The 18,270-nt window shown below is 35.0% G+C and overlaps 1 protein-coding gene across 1 annotated transcript; it reads right to left on the bottom strand.

The window, feature by feature from the left end:
• Positions 1-6,960: 6,960 nt before the first annotated feature.
• On the bottom strand, positions 6,961-9,857 carry LOC110115348 (protein RADIALIS-like 4). Its single transcript, XM_020848560.2, has 2 exons — positions 9,501-9,857; positions 6,961-7,238 (listed from the first exon to the last, which is right to left on the bottom strand). Exons 1-2 carry the CDS (start codon positions 9,797-9,799, stop codon positions 7,211-7,213), a joined length of 327 nt encoding a protein of 108 aa, XP_020704219.1. The 5' UTR covers positions 9,800-9,857; the 3' UTR covers positions 6,961-7,210.
• Positions 9,858-18,270: the final 8,413 nt, after the last annotated feature.

Here is an 18,270-nt window from a genome sequence, read left to right as displayed (position 1 = left end):
CGTAGGACCACCACCCGGCCGTCGTCCGCCATCCGCCACTGGACTTCAGCCCGACCTTCGTCGGACCATCGCTTGGCCGTCGACCGACGCCAGACCTTCACCCGTCCGACAACTACCCGATCGGCGACCGACGCCGGACCTTTACCCTACCGACGACCGCCGCTAGACTTCAGTTCAACCTTCATCGGACCACCGCCCGGGCGCCGACCGCCGCCGAACCTTCGTCTGGCCGACGACGTACTACCACTGGACTTCAACCCGACCTTCATCGGACCACCGCCCGACCACTGACCGATGCTAAACCTTCGCTCGGCCTACGGCCGCCACCGGACTGTAGACCGACCTTCATCGAACTACCGCCGTCGGCTGACGACTACCGTCGGACCTTCGTTGAATCGTTCCTATAAGCTGAACTTCTGCACAAAAGCCATCAGACTTCCGCCCGACCTTTACCAGACTTTTGACCAACTCTTCAAATTACTATAATTTGACCACCTCTAAATCGAGGGACGAGTCAACCCTTATAATTCACTCAAGTTTAGTGTAATCTTTTCACCTGGGCGAGGCTCCGTGGTTTTTCCCTCTTCAGGCTTTCCACGTAAAAAAGACTGGTGTTTTACTTATCTCTTTCTGTTTGTGTGTTAGATATTCGTGCATCACTAAGATAAAAAGTTTACTCACTCTATCGCCGTGAATATTCATGGATGCAACACTACTATTAAATTTTCTTTTAGCAATTTTTAAATATATGTGCATGAATAAGCAGATATAGGGTTTTTTTTTTTAAGGCATATATAGAATGGGCCGGATTTTTACGATGGAGGCGGCCCCGCGTAGGTTTTATTGCTGGCTCAAGTCTATCCCTATAAGTTATTTATTTATTTTACTAAAAAAATTAGGTTTAGGATTTAGGATAATTTTCTTACTATTTTAATTTTGATATTACGATTTTTTTTCTTGCTACTGTTTTTAAGAAAATATTATACTGATAAATTTTTTTTGTAACAACATTCAAAAAAATTATTTTCTACGCAGCGGCATTACAATCACATTTATAAAAAGTTACAGGCATTTCAAATAGACCCTTACCCTTCATTTGAGGCAGCTTTCTTATTGCATTTCTTTCAGAATGCTACAATAGTTTTTGTTTGCCCTTTGCATTTGCATTGCTTTAAAAAAAAATATGATAAAAAACTATTTTCTACAAAAACTATTAAAAAAATTATTTTCTCTATAATTTATAATTTTACAATTACATTTATAAAAAAAATTACAATCATCTTAAATAATCTCTTAGAACTCGTTTGGGACAGCTTTCCTTTTTTTATGAAGGATATTTTTGAAAGCTTATCTTTGGATGCTTTTTAAGCTATAATATTATAAATAAGTACTTTTAAACATTTTGCATATATATAAAAGTTATTAAATATTTTTTGAGTTTAAATATATGGGCATTTTAATATTTTATAATAAAAACACGGAAGCTAATAACCTAACAAAATAAGTAAATATATGCTTTTAAGTTTCAATTAGCAGTTATAACGAAATTTATTCAAATAGCATTCAGCCTTAACTAGGAATTTTATTAGGCCTGGTGTCCGGATGTAGGTGTCCTGATGTAGCTCTACATCCGGACACCGGACCAAATAAAAATTCGTTTTGGATAACTTTCTTACTGTAAAGTTGCCGTAAAAAAGGAACATTTTCAAGCTATTGTAGCAAGCCAGCTTTCAAGTACAAATTCTTTTTTTAAATGGCATAAAAATAATGCCTAAATCAAAATTCTGATTGATGTTTAAAAGGCAAAGCAGTAAGAAAGTTATCCCAAACGGAACTTAAATCTTCTATTAAATGGATTTTAAACGGGCTTTTATAACATCACTTTCCTCACCAAACAAAGCCTTAGCTTACCTAACAAATCTCTTGATTTAATAACTTATGATTAAGATATCTATGAAAAATTAAAATATGAATGTTGCTTGTTAGAATATTGCTTACAGTGGAGAGAAAATGTTACATCCTAAATTATGTGCGAAGATCCTGCATACACATAGATATAAGAACATAGAAAAGATGGAGTCAAACCTAGGCTAGATGAAATAATCTATTATATTTGATAGAGATTACAAATTGGAGAAGAAGAAATTTCGAAGTTTAGCATCTCTTGTAGTTTTAGTTTTGGATGTTGAAGAAATACTAAAGGGTGATCATGGAGATCGAAAGCTAGTCGACAATGGAAGGATGACAGTGAATGAGCTATAATGATTAAATGATGGTGGTCAAGTGATGTCAAACGGGTGACCAAGGTGTTTAATTAGCAGGACATTGATGAGTATGGAATGGCAAAAATAGTCGGACATCAACAAGTCAATTGACAATAGACAACTGGCCTGTGATGGTCAATTGAAGGCACTTACAAGGAATGTTTAGCAATGACGATCAATGAATAAAGTTATTGATTTCTTCACAATTCGAAGTTCTCTTTAATTCCAAGTCTATATCTCCTCCATATATATATGAAGAATCAAAGCTTATTTATAAATTTTTAGGATATAGTTTTGATAGATCAAGCCAAAATCTCATACACTTCATCAGACTACCCGTTTTTATTCCCTTAAATAAAGAACATTCATTTAACATTGAATTATCTTAACGACCTCAAAATTAGTTGATTTTAGGCTGGTTGATTTTCTCTTGTTGAGACGCTCATTTTTTCTATAAGCATACAAAAATCAGAGATCATTTGGTCTTCAATTAATATTCTAAATACTTTAATCATACTTCAAATGCTTAATTTCCGCACATTTGGACTCAAATCGGATCACTATAAATGCCATTGGGTTAATCTTGTTGAGAAGTTAATTTCAATTATAAGTTTAGTATAATCAGAGTTTGAATGTTCTTAAATATAATTTGCTAGTGAGCCTTATTCAAGGTGAGATTATAATCATAGAAGCAAAATTGTTTGAAGGATGATAAGAGTGATTATGATGAGTAATATCATCTTTTTTTAGCTATGGATTAACAGTATGTTATCATGTGGTGGTTATATTGATTTGAGTGGTTATACACCCATAAAGTACTAGCTAGGTATTCTTCACGGCTTTTGAATCAACTTATATGCCCTTTTTATGTTTTTTTAGATAAATGAAGATCATGTTTATCACTTGTACTTTTAAGGTTCGAAGAGTATGAAAAGCTCTTGAGGAATTTTTTTGTGTGGACCATATCCATACCTTGTGCACTTTGAGAATTCCTCCTGAATTCTAAAGTTTGTAGGATAAAAATACTCTTCTATCTATCTTCATATCCTCCTGAATTCCAAAGCATGGTAGGCCCACTTAAAGACTTTGAAATAAAGAGATAAGACATAATAGCATTTATAAAACGAAGATAAAGAACTGACTGGACAACCATCCTTATAGAGGCTTCATTTCATTTGTACCATAACTAAGAAGGTAGTCACCCGTGGCCGACGATGATGGTCAACAAAGTCCTACATGGGTCCTAGTTGGGTATCCATTGGGTGCTCATGCTTTACGTGGGCGGGTTCCCCCCCCCCCCCCCGCCGATGGTGACTTTCTGGATGTTGTACCCACCATACCCGCTCACATTTCACATTTTTGAACGCAATTTGCCATTAACTTATGGCCTTGAGGCTTGTTGCTCTTTGCACTAACTACAAACCTTCAAGCAGTATATCAGAATTTATCGTGGTCACAACGCGACTCAATATTACACGCTACATAGCAAGGATTGCGATAATATACGACTTACGGTGATTAACATTATAAATCAATTTATCCCCCAGTATTAAGTACTCACCCATACCCACCTACAAGGTCACGAGCATACACATACCCACCCATAAAGTCACTGGCATACCCATACCCACGTGGGTGGGTGTGGGTATGAGTACTAAATGAAGGGCTTTGATTATCTGTAACAAAATCTCTGATGGTCTAACGCAAGGCATTAACTTAAAGATCTCAACCGCACAAAAACACTATATTTGTCTTGATATATCATCAAAATATTACCTTGATCGGGCACGAATCTTGAGACAAAATCAAGTTGGAAACTTCAAAAATTAATTCGGAGACCATCTCAACTTCGATTTCAGTAAACTTATAGTTGTACTAAACGTCTCAGAAATAGGAACCCAACGACACCAAATTCAACCAGATCCAAGCCTGAATTGGTCCAAATCAAGGGCATGAAGTGTTGTTTGAAGGTTCGAACCATAATTTGGATTACCAAACTTTACATGCTTATAGTCTAATCGACCGGCTTGACGAGAAAAATCCAACGAGCCCAAGATCACTGAATTCCGACATCACTAAGACATTCAAATGTCCATCAAATGGTCCATCATCAAGGGGTTAATCAACATCGGCCGTCCATCCAGCCACTCCCGATTTGCCCTCGATCCTTCTCCTATTAAAGGGCCATGCCACTCTAGTAAATCTATAAATAGACCTCTTATTCCTCTTGAAAAGGGGGGCTCCAAGCAAGAGAGCAAAAGAGAGATTGGAGATCGCTCTTGCCTCCTCGCTCATCCTCGACCACCGCCAAAGTTCCGCTGGACCACCACCTGACATTATTGCTCCGCCGAACCACCACTTGAAGCCCTCACCTCCGCCGGACCACCACTTGAGGCACTCACCTCCGTCGGACCACCACTTGAGGCCCTCACCTCTGCCGGACCACCACCTGAGGCCCTCACTTCCGCTGAACCACCACTTGAGGCCCGGACTTCTGCTAGACCACCACCTGAGGCACGGACTTCCGCCGGACCACCACATGAGGCCCAGACTTTCGTCGGACTACCACCTGAGACCCTGACTTCCGCCGGACCACCACCTAAGGCCACCAACACCTGAGGCTCGGACTTCTGTCGGACCACCACCTGAGGCCCGGACTTTTGCCGGACTACCACCTGAGACCCAGACTTCTACCGGACCACCACATATGGCCCGGACTTTCGCCGGACCACCACTTGAGGCCATGTGCTCCACTAGGCCACCACCACCTGACGCCCGGACTTCTGTCGAACCATCACTTGAGGCCCTGAGCTCCACCAGGCTACCACCTAATGCCTGGACTTATTCCGGGCCACCACTTGATGCCCAGAGTTCTCCCTGAGTACTGCCCTTCTACGTCAGTCTTTCGGACCCTTGTCTCATGCGACTATGGTCCTTCTGACCTCCATTACTAGACAACGGTCTTTCTGACCCCGATCACCTTCCAACTACGGTCTTTCATAACCCTGTCTCCCCCTATCTCGTCCCGACTATGGCCCTTCCAACCAAACAAACACATCTATGTTGATTATTGCAACTCCCACAATGTAATGCGCTCTATATGATATACATTTGTGACATCAAGTCAAGGCCTTCACCTAAGGAAGGGCTTCATTTGTAATCGACTGCAAATACTACTGGATTCATTCAAACTGGGTCAAGCCCCATGGTTTTCCTCCTTTTTAGGAGTTTTCACGTAAAAATCCTGGTGTCTCTTATGAACGTTACGCCCTCTCTCTTATCTGCTTGTGTGATGAATCTTCGTACAACACTAAGACATTAAACTATATATTTTTCTACCGTCGTGAATATTCCAAGATGCAAAATGTCTAATTAAAAATCCGACAAAATTTTGATATTCAAAATTTTCCTAACAAACTTCATGCAAACTGCAAAGGGCTATAGTAAAATCCTTAGTTTGAACTAAAGAACTATGTGGCGGGTTACAGCCGGTCTATAGTTAAACCAACTGATTATACCATTTTAATTTCATTACATTCATTTCTTTTTTTTTTTTCATTAAAACTCATAGTCTCTAACTCTCTATCATAAATTTACAAGAAATTAAGTCCACATCACAATTAAATTAATTTTTTATTTTTCTGAATTTATTTTAAAGTATTTTTAACCAAAAAAGAAAGAAAAATATTTCACTGCACAAGCTAGACGAATATTAATTAAATATTTCAAATTCTTCCTAATTAATTTAAATTTGAGAAAATATTCAAAACTTAAAATTTTTACCCTTGCCATAGTACATCGAATGATTTCTCCTCAACCATTCTATTGTATTATATTTTAGTGTGTCTCTCAAGGGAAATTATTATATGCAGAGCTTGGACCGGAAGAAACGTCTGGATTATGAGTGTACATATTGTGTATACTGTGTATAAAATTTTGATACACACAATGTACAAATGTGTAATCATTGTGTATACTCGCATCGATTCTTCTTGTCCGGACTCCACACAGAATAATTTCATGTCTCTCAGGGTCTTTTTAGGACAACTTTCTCAATGCTTTGCTTTTGAGACAACAACTATAATTCACTAATTTCTTGTTGTTTTCTCATTGTTTTTCAAAATTTTCTATAATAGAAAACTATTTTCTACAATCACAATGACTAAGTTATTTTTCTCGCATTAACTTTCCAACTATCTTTGCCTTTGTTTAGGACAGCTTTTGACCATTGATTTCTCGTTGCTTTTATTGAATTTATGTGCTACAAAGCTACTTATGAAAGCATTACTCCCGAGCGCGAAGTCTTTATAAAAAGTTATAATCATCTCAAATATACCATTTATTTTATTTTATTTTATATTTTAAATTTTTGAGAAAGTTGAAAATCAAATCACAAATTTATTGCTAGCCCCATTGAATCTCAACATGCTAACAATAACTTTTAAAATCTTTATCACCAACTAGCTGGCTTTGAGATTCTCAGGCTCAGTCAACGAAGCCTGCCGCAACGAAACACCCAATGCATGCTACCAATTTACCATTAATTATTAATTAATTACTGTCGGGCATAACTTCCTTTAATTTCCAATGCATGGTATGCTGTAATCTGTATGTATGCCCAGTTCCCATCAATTGCACATGCATGCATGCATAACCATACAGAGAAAAGCCATTCATCATTCAATACGCCTGCTTATACTAATTAAAACTGATCTTCAATTCATTAAAGCTTCTTAAGCATCCAGCCTTATATTTTACATCCAGCCTGAACTATAGATAGCTACATTATACATGTAGAGATAGAAAGAGAGAAAGAGAGAAAGAGAGAGTTTTAATAAGATTATGATGATGCTGAGCTGGCTGCTATGTAGGCTTCCGACACGACAGGTCATATATCGACACGACAGGTCATATATCGACACGACAGGTTTTTGCGAGTAGACGAATCACCTGAGCTGTAGATGCACTAGTCCACTGAGATAAGAAAAGGCAATATGTATCATAATAAAACACGATGGTAATTTATCTTAGGGAAAATTTAAAAATTATTGGTAAAAGAGAACGGAATTTCTTTTTTTTTTTTTTGGAAAAATGATGAAATCGCTCGCCAGTCGCCACTGGGTTATTTCATCGGCTGCATGACGACTTCTATGCTACAGCAAAAATCGCTCGTCACGTGGCTTTTTTTTCTAAAATAAGCTCTTCCTCTGTTGAATTCTATTAATGATATAAATATATAGTATGATATCATCGAAGTTTGCTTTGAATTTATTGCTTTTTATATCGCAATGCCTAACCCATCATCCAAAATCATATGGTACCTCGTTTAAAAGAAGTAAGAACTGACTAGATGTTGTTCAATCTCCATAAATCTTTCTTCGATAAGCTCCCATCTAGCATCGATAAAAAAACTCACCAACTTCATTGTTGTGTGTACCTATGAATTAATTATTCTATGCGGACGTCAAACGCTAATGCCTTTCGGAGACCGGAGGTCAACCAAAATGTGTCATGTCACCCCTGTGTTCAGTACTGTTCGGTACCACTGACGTGACACATTCTTGTTGGTCACCGGATGACATTCTGCGTTCGATCTCCGCACAAAATAATTTCTCATCATTATGGCTCTCCTAAGTAATTTTCATAGCAGCTCATCTTGCTCTTAGGTCCAAACATGCATACAACAATGATATAATTGATTATATTTCACATTCAACTCTAATGAAAGACCATGCGACCGTGCTATACATTCCTTCAATTGCCTGCTCCCCAAACACTAATGATGATTTTACAAATCTATCGAAAGGTTTTATGCATCAATAAAAAATAGTCATGAAGTTCAATCTAGATTATATATGAATAAATTATATCTGAGATGAAGGAATATAAATAATCATATTATACATTTATTTACAATCGTTGTTGTACTCTTTAAATTGTTCTTATTTGTAATTACATTTGATAAAATCGAGTAAAATATATCTTATACATATAATATATCTCACTATCGATTAGCAACCTAGTAAACCAACACAAATATTCAACATACAAAAAAGAATGTTAAACTAATATGAAGAATCAAACGCATATGACAAAGTTAACCTAAAAAATAAAATAAAAGAACTCTATTCAAAATACTAAAATTGGTTCATCTAAAAAAAATCGTCATGCCAAATTTATTAACTAAAATTTAATTATACAAAATAAAATAAAAAAGTTTTTAAAATTATATTCAAAATACTAAAATATTTCTAAAAAAAACAATTGGTGCTTTTAAAAAAGATTGAAAAACAATAAGAAATTTTTATTAAAAGAAAGACTTAATAGGAAAAAAATAAAAATAAATAAATAACTATTCTGCCACATGGACGATGACTTGTCCAGAAGACAGGCAGTGTCCCTGTCCTCAAAACAAATGTCTCATTTTGTAAATTAAAATTTTTCCCTCCCATTTTAATAAATAAAAATTTAAAATAATCTTTTTTTTTTTACCTTTATTATATTCCGTTACAAGGCTTTTTTCTTTTACATGAGATTTGCGATTAAGTTAAAGAACAATTTTTCTTTGAAGAATTTCAACTAAAATAGTATTGCTCTACAATAAGAATATTTGTTGAGAATGCAAGACATTTGTAATGAAAATATCAAATATTTTTATTTAAATATATGTCATTTAATAAAAAGCATCTAAATAGTCCATATTTAGTGTCCAAATAAAAATTTTAATGTAACCCAAATTTAATCACATGATTTTAATTTTTGAAAAATTCATTAATTTAATTAATTAACACTCATAAAAATTTATTTTATTTTTTTACTCTTTCAAAATTCTGAAAGATATAGTTTTTCATCTTATATAACATTTTTAAAATAAAAAATTAATTATATAATAACTCATTTCATTTTTTTTTTTCAACTAAGTTATTTGGCATCCGCATTAATAAATTTTATTAATTTTTTAAATAAAGAATTTTACATATTGCAACTGCAAGGACAAAATGGTTGAAATTTTTGAAAAAAAGAAAAAAAATATCATAAATTTTAATATTTTAATGAGAAATTGAAAAATAAATATAAAAAGGTTAGTTTTATAAATATGCAAATTATTCATGCAATTCACTCAAAAAAAATTGTAAAAATCAAAAGAAACTGCACAAGATGAGCAGAGCAAGAAGGAAGCACATCCATCAATAAATATCACTGGAAAAATTAAACGAAAATAAACTAAAAACCTACCGCTGGCGATCATCATTTAGAAAAGAAGCGGCGGCGGCGGCGGCGGAGGCAGCGCTAGGCGGAGCTGGGTGAGTGCGGTAGTTGGGAAAAGGAACGAGGCCTGACTCTATGCTGTCTATATCGTCGAGGAGAAGCTGATAGTGTCGCCGGACGTCCGCCACCGTCTTTCCGCCGCCGATCGCTGCCGCAACCTTCTCCCAACGGTTAGGGGTGTGCTCCCCGAACGTCGCTAAAGCCCGCTCGAACTCCTTGTCCTCTTTCGCCGACCACTTGGAAGTCGTCGCGTAGTAGGACGCCATCTAATGATCTTTCCTAGTTTGTTGGCGGCTTCTTGTCCTGGTTGCCAACTATGGCTACCCGTTACATGCCTATTTATAGAGGACGAAAGATTATGAAAAAAAAAAAAGATTTTTGGGTTATTTAACTTTTATAATTTTAAAGTTATGCAAATATTATAATTAAATGGGAATTTTACGTACATAACACCTAAAATTATTGACAATACATATTTAACACCTAAATTTCTATATTTACTAATATGCCACCTAAAACTCCTATTTTAATCAATTCTAATATTTCGTTTAATCCTTACATCAAAAATCACTATCAACGATTGTCTTCTCTGTCAATGACGAACTTTTATTTGGTATGGTGAACGTACGCAACTCTACGTTCGGCCCTAGTAGAATCGCGCCACGCGTTTTCATTATTTACCGAGCGCCCCGACAACCCGACCCGGAATGGACCCAAGATTGCTCGGTATTGCTAGGTATTGGTCGATTTTGCTCGTCAATAACCAATACTGAGCAATACCGAGCAAATGCCTAGCAATACCGAGTTGTACCGAATTTTTTCTAGCAATACCGAGCAAATACCTAGCAATACCGAGCAATTCCTAAGCAAATACTGAGTTGTACCGAGTTGTAAAAAAACTCGGTACAACTCGGTATTTGCATGGTATTGGTCTTCATAGAGCGATATTTCTCATTTTTGCAAAGCAATACCTAGCAAATACCTAGCAATACCGAGAAAATCGCGAACATAGCATTTACGGGTTCCGCTACAGGTCATGTCGTCGGGCCGCGTGATAATGAGTAAGAGCACGTGGCGACATGTTATTGGCGGCCGAATGTAGCTCTACGTCCGGTCAGAGGACGTAATAATTGTTCGTCAATGACATCCTTTCACAGTGAATACAGGTATTTCATCTCTTCAATGGAGTGATATAATAGAAGAAAAATGGGATTTTAGGTGGTATATTAGTAAATATAAAAGTTTAGATGTTAAATATGTATTTTTAATAGTTTTAGGTGTTATATATGTAAAAATCTCTAATTAAATTCACTCAACATCTTGTGAGATACAACTAAGAAATAAATGATTAATTTTAATTTTTTTCTTTTATAACCACTAAAATATGGTCATGGACTCATGGCCATGATTAATTTTAATTTAATTATGATAAAAAAAGGTTTTTGTTTTTAGTAAGATATGGATAAATTTAATTAAAATTTTACAAAAGATTTTGTTAAAAAGTAATATACCTTTGTGAGAAAAAAGTGCAAGAAAAAAATGAAAATTTAACTGAAAAATGATAATATATTAAATAATGTAAGGAAAATTTAATAAATTAGTTGTCTTAAATAAATTTGAAATGTTAATCTTATAAATTATAATGAATTTCTCTCATTATATATGTTTTAAATAATTGTTGTCTAAAAAATTTAGATTTATTGATGTCATGATATTGCTCTATTTATATGCTTAAATGAAAAGTTTCAGGATATTCTGTTCTAAATCTTATTAGAATATGCTTAGAAGGTAATAATAATTTGTAGTGTACTAATCTAAAAATAAATTTTGATGATCGTTAGTATAATATAATTTATGTTAAAATATTTAATCACAAATTTTATTTCAACCTTTGGAGGAATAACAATTTAATAATATTAATGATAAATTATTAAATATACACATACATTAAGAATATATGAGAGAAATAAAATGATAAGAAAAAGAGTAAAGGAAATATCGTAAACTTTTTCAAAAAATAAAAAATAAAAATCTCTATTGGAAAATAGGCAAACATCACAGCTGTCAGTCAGAATTCAATGGCCAAATGCAATATTTGGTTTGGTAACCGAAGCGGTTAACAACTTTGTATTAAAATATCGTCATAAAAATTTGATAGGATGGGTTATAAAAATTTTAAATTTATTTTAAGTAATATATTAGTAATTAATATTATATTTATTTCAAAACATTTAAACTCATCGTATTAATTAATGTCTTTTAGTGATTTTAAGAATCCAAATTAAAAATTTATCAAAGTAATTTTTATTTTAACGGTGAATATAGTCATAATTTAAATAAATTCATGAGTACTGTGTTACTCTCAAAATTTACTAATTTTAAAATTTTTAAAATTTTAAAATAAATGAATGTTAAAATATAAATTTGATATAAACGATACTAAAAATTCAGATTATGTTAATTTTTTATCAATTAAAATAATTAAACCCATAAAATTTATAATTTCTTCGTAAAAAAAAATCATGTCCAATGGTTGCTTCGCAAAAATTACAAGTCCTTTCCTTTTCACATAATTATCAACTTTCTTTCTATCACCTCTATGACTATGATGTTCATGAGAGAGAGAAAGCTGGTGTACATATTTGAATGTTATAACCAAAGGATCAAATATATATAGAAATAATAAATCACAATCTACAAAATACAGACAAATACGAGAGATTTACGTGGAACCCCGCTAAGGGGCGCTGTCTTCTTGGACCCTCGACATATTTGTGAAGTTAAAACGATCAAGAACATGAACAAATAAGGGTTGAGCCAAATTCTGGGTAACTCCAACATGGTATGTAATAAGACAAACTCAATAACTATAAAAATCACACATTTTGAGATCATTAAGACATTTAAATAATAAAAAAATGATTTATGGTCAAGAAAATTAGCATGGATTATTTGACGGAGTGTTTTTGAGATTTTAGCTAAAATTTTCAAAATAATATTTTAAAAACTATAAATAGTCTCGCATCATCTTTATTTAACAATGTGTTATACAAACACTAATTCGAATAGCCATTGATACGCCAACGAAAATTCGTCTTGATCAGACATGAATCTTAAGGCAAAACTGAGTTGAAAGCTTCTGAATTAAATCTGGAATCATCCGACCAATTACAACAAACTTATAGTCGATCTGAACATCTCGGAAAGACAAAACCATCGACACCAAAACCAGTCAGATCTGAGCCCAAATCAAGAGTCCAAAACATATTTGAACTATTCAAAGCTTAGTTTGGAGTACAAACGAACTCTAAACATGACATGCTTATATTCAAATCGAGCGGCTAGACAAGACAAATACAATGAACCCAAGATCACAAAATTTAGATATCATGAAGGCATTTAAATAACCATTAAACAGTCTACTATCAAAGGGATCAATATTGGTCATCCATTCAAACACTCCCATTTTGACCTTGATCCTCCCATTATTTAAAAGTCATGTCACTCTCAAAAAATTATAAATAGCCCCATTCTTCACATGAGATAGGGGGGAAGGAAGACAAGGGAGGAATTTGGGAGCAGATTCGTCGCCGACCACCACCGGAATTCTTCCCGACCGTCGTCAAACTTCCGCCTTTTCATCGACCATCGTCGGACTTCTACCTGTTCATCGACAACCACAGATTCCCCCCCACTTGTCAACCGCCGCCAGAATTCTCGTCGACCACTGCCGGACTTTTGCTCGTTCGTCGACCACCGCCGGAGTTCATCCTGACCGCCGCCGGACTTCCGCCCGCTGGTCAACCACCATTGTAGTTCTTCTCGACCACTGCAGACTTTTGCTCGTTCATCGACCACCGCCGGAGTTTTTCCAGACCATCGTCGAACTTCTGCCTATTTATCAACCACCGCCGGAGTTCTCCTCAACCACTGCCTGACTTCTTCTCGTTTGTCGACCACCTTCAGAGTTCATCCAGACCGCCGCTATATTTCCGCCCACTCATCAACCACCGCAGGAGCTCTCCTCAACGACTGTCGGACTTCTACTCGTTCGTCGACCACCATCAGAGTTCATCCCAACAGCTGTCGGCCTTCCGCCTATTCGTCGATCACCAATAGACTTCCACCCATTCATCAACCTCCGCAAGAGTTCTTCCCGACCACCGTCGGTCTTCCATCCATTTGTTGAACACTGCTACGATCCTTTCGACCACCATCTCTCGCCACATATCAGGATCTCAAAATTTAATGATTGGTTATACAAAGACTAATTCGAATAGCCATTAAAGAGTTTTTAGAAGATATTAGAGCTATTTACTTCCAAATCGCTTACATAAATAATCATAGGGCTAAATAATAAGATACTACCACTTGCCCCCACTGCTAAATAATAAGAGCTAATATGTGTCATTTTCACGCAAAAAAACTAAGTAATCCTTATTAAAAATGATCTCTTCCACTTTCAGAATACGAAGTGTCACTTTCTGTAAACAACCACTGCGTAGGAAAACCAAAGGGCTAAATAAAGGGTTAAAACTACCTATTTCAGATAAATAAGTTTGAAATATTAATGCTTGATCAAAATTCTGTATGTGACCCACCAAGATTTAGGGTGGTTGGTGGGCGAGCATAATTGGGAACCCCCCATCCCGGGTTCGAATCCCCTTTGCTACCGCCTCGTCTCTTCAGTGGGGCAAAGCAAGTGTATGCCCGATATTTAATTTGTGAGTGGCCTCGCTAGGTTACGCAGCCAAGCTCTCCTTTTGGAGTGACAGCGGGTAGATTCTTCGTTAAAAAAAAAAAAAATCTGTATGTGACAGAGACTTCAGCCGTAAAGCACTCATTGTGATGGAATCCATTACAAAAGCAATAGGTAAAAAAATTCCCAGATAGACCCTCATTAGTATTGGTAGTAGTTTGATTGACCTGTGATTCTGTAATAAACACAAAGCCTCATAAAGATAAGATTTTAGATGCTTAAAAATGGCCTTTATGCTTACTTTTCACAGTTGATTCAAATGCCATCCAAAGATATTGGGCGTCAAAGCATCAATTCATCAGTCCACAGTAGCAAAGTCGGTAGCACTGTCAGAAAGTTCAAAGATAATTTTCTTTACTCAATTCAGTGAAAGATCTATAGAGACTTCAACTCTCATTTGTTCTTACAGTTTGTGAACTCAGAACTTCTTTATAAACTCAGTGATCTTAATACATCTGCATGGGATTAAGAAAATATTCACTGTATAGGGTATATTTGGAATGATTTCAGCTTTTTATAAATTTAGTTATGAAGATGTTGTGAGGAAAATAACTTAGTCATTTTTTGTTGCAAAAAACAGCTTTTTATCATGGTGAAAAGCTATGAGAAAGCAACAACAAATAAAATTATAAATGTTAACTGAACAGTGAAGCAAAGAGAAAGCTATCCCGAACGGATCCTAAATCTAATTATTACAATTATGTGATATAATTAAAGCATTTTTAACTAAACAAGTCAATGAAAATAAAAGTTAAAATTTTAATTTGCAGCTCAAGATATAAGTGATAATTAAGAAAGTAAATAGGCAAATAGATATTAAATTTTTAAATATATATAGTTTGAGTGTTCAACGTATAAACTTGCTACCCAAAACTTCACTTAAGATACCCCCAAAAAATCTTAACAAAGAAATATTTGTAATAAAAATATAAAATATATACTTTTTTAAGATTTAAAGATACCCCTTTTATTTGAAAATAATGCTCAAATAGTTATTTTTATAGGAAAAAAATATTACCTTGCAAAAAAAAATCTCATATACCCATAAAATCATCTTCCTTGTTTTTGAAAATTTTTAAGTGATTAAGGTTTTTTTTTGGGACAACTTGTGACCACAGCTTTTCGTTGCTTTAAGAAAATTTTATGTTAGAAAATTAGTTTACGAAGCAATAAAATGTTATCCTAAACAAAGCCTAAGACATAAAGTTTTAATTTTTTTTTATTTAGCTTTTAAAAGCTTCTTTCTCGACCATAATTTTAAAAGTATTCATCTAAAAACAACTTTTTAATGACAAAAATTTTGAAATGGTAGCGAAAAATGTCTTGCAAACATACATTATTTTTTTAATGATTGTATTTTTTATTGCATAATTAGTTGAAAAGCTATTCCAAACAGATCTAGAAGCCAAAATCTAAATAAAATATTTTCGATCTAGCTGGTAGCATATATAAATGAATATTGAAATTTATAAAATAGTCAAGAAGAAAGCACCAAGTTGCAGGAATATAATCCAAGATAAACTGTGATATGATCATTTGAATGAGGTTGCACAGAAGCTAGAGAACCTCAGAATAAAAGCGAACCTTATCTGCCCAGAATAAATCTTAGCTTATCGCAGTTATCAAGCACCTCAGCTGCAGCATCACTACCTTGAAGATAAACAACAGTAATGCCACCACTGAAAATAAAGGTAGGATCAGACAAAGAAATTAAAGGTGCTGATGCCTTTCAAAGGAGAAGGAGATATGGAGAATAAGGAATGGAGACTTTGTCTTTCCATTCCAACCAAACAGTTCACATCCATAAGCTGATGAAGAGATGCCAACCTTTTCTCTACATCTCACTTTCAAATCCAAATGCAGGATCTTCCATTGTTGCTGCTCAAGTTCATTGGGAGCATCTCACAAAGATGATTTTCCTTATCAAAAACAACTTTTTGAGGTTCCAGGATTAGAGCTGAGTTTGAGCGAGACAATCTGAATTTGAAATTGAAGATTTTGAATGGCTATTAAGTCGAGTAATACCAGAGTTTAAAATGATTGATTTCAGGTTTAAATTCTGAATTTATTAAGATTATTATGCATAAATGCTTATATTTGTTATTTTTATAAAGACATATATATTAAATTTGTTAAAATTCGTGCAAAGTTTAAGTTTTAGATGTGATAATGTGATTGTCAGCCATATAGCTTTACTTCAAAAGAAGCAACAGATAAATTGGGATTTGTTAGGATTTTGGGACTTGAGGATAGCTCTATGACGACAACAACAACTTCAAGTCTTTGTCCCACTACGTGTGGTCGGTTACATGAATTCTTTCTCCATTGTGTCATGTTAAAAATCAAATACTTGTTTAAATCTAATAAAGAAATATCATTTCTAATATTTTCTAACCAAGTATTTTTAGATCTTTCTCTACCTTTCTTAACATAAGTCAAATCTAATACCTCTACTTTTCTAGCTGGGTCATCGGAAGGCCGTCATTTTATGTGACCAAATCATCTAAGGCGACTCTCTCTAATCATATCTTCCACTGGAGCTAATGCAATCTTTTCACGTATATGCTCATTTCGTATCCTATCTCTAAGGGTAAAGCCACTCATCCATCTGAGCATCCTCATCTCCCCAACACTTAACTTAGTATTATGATTCTCTTTTAATGGCCAACATTCGGCATCATAAAGCATTGCATGTCTCACCACTATCTTATAGAATTTTTCCCTTAAGTTTGAGAGGGACTTTTCTATCACACAACAAGCCCAATGCATTCCTCCACTTTAACCATCCAACTTGAATTCTAAATCACTCTCATTTGAAGTGCATTATATCACATAAAGAGTAATAACCTTATAAAAAAATGGTTAGCAATCCACATCTCACAAGCTGCTCAAAAAGAGAAACTGGTGAGAATTTTCACCTTTTTACCTTCCTTGCTGCTATGTTGGATTAGTTTCTATTCTCAAGATGCAAATTGCATGATATTTAATAGATGCTTACAGCAGAATTTGAGCAATTTAGGTAATCAACTCTGCATCAATGTTAAGTAAGCCTGGTCTGATTACTGAACAAGTTGTGCTACAGTTCAGGTGATTAACGAGCCTTTCTTTTAAAGTCCTGGCCTTGGAAGAAGGTAGCAGGGAGAGAATTTCGAAAATGCAACAAATAAATGGCAGAACTGAAAGGGCAATTCCAATGTAGATTGAACTGCTTCTAGGTGTTAATGATCACGTCCTGTCCAAGTCCAGAAGAGAGAGCAGATATTTGCCTTCACTAATGTAATCCTATATCTACCAACTATTACAATGCAGAAGACAAGGAGATGCTTGAGGTTCACCAAAGGATCATGTGCCACAACAATAAGGCTCAAGATTGAAGATCAAAACCAAATATATGGCATACTACTTGATTAATTGCACATTTTTTTTGGATTGTTGTGGGTGATGCTCTTTGTGGATGGGCTTTTTTCGGGGTTGTTTTGATTGGGTTGCTGGGGGCTGCCCTTCACAGACTCTAGCCCGGGCAATGATGTGGTGACTTTTTGCTCATCACCTGGATGGTTGTGGCTTGTTAGCAACCATTGGGTTGCTTCTGCTTGTTCTGATTGGTGGCTGTTGTTTGGATGTGAGATGTTGCTTTGCCCATTTCATCTGTGTGGTCTATTTCTTGCTTCCTCCTTTGAATGGTCATTGCCTAGCATCTGAGCGGTTGTAGAAAGCTTCTTGCCAATGATTGAGGCCGGCTGGGTTTTGTCTTCTTCACTGCTTGTTGTCTCTTCTCGGCTTATTTTATATTGTAACTTTGGCTTTGTTCTTTCGTGGGCTTGATTATATCCTCATTTTATTGTTTGAAATATTAATAAAGAGAAAATATTTCCAAAAAAAACTATCTTTTATATCTCTATATTCTTATGAAGACATAAAAATCTTTTTGGCTATAGAACTACGTACCAGCATCGATCTAACATTAGACTAATAATG

Source organism: Dendrobium catenatum, unplaced genomic scaffold (genome assembly GCF_001605985.2).
Source record: "Dendrobium catenatum unplaced genomic scaffold, ASM160598v2 fragScaff_scaffold_586, whole genome shotgun sequence".
In the NCBI taxonomy this organism is placed as follows: Eukaryota; Viridiplantae; Streptophyta; class Magnoliopsida; order Asparagales; family Orchidaceae; genus Dendrobium; species Dendrobium catenatum.
The sequence above is the reverse complement of the archived record's forward strand: the minus strand, read 5'-3'. Positions and strand labels throughout refer to the sequence as shown.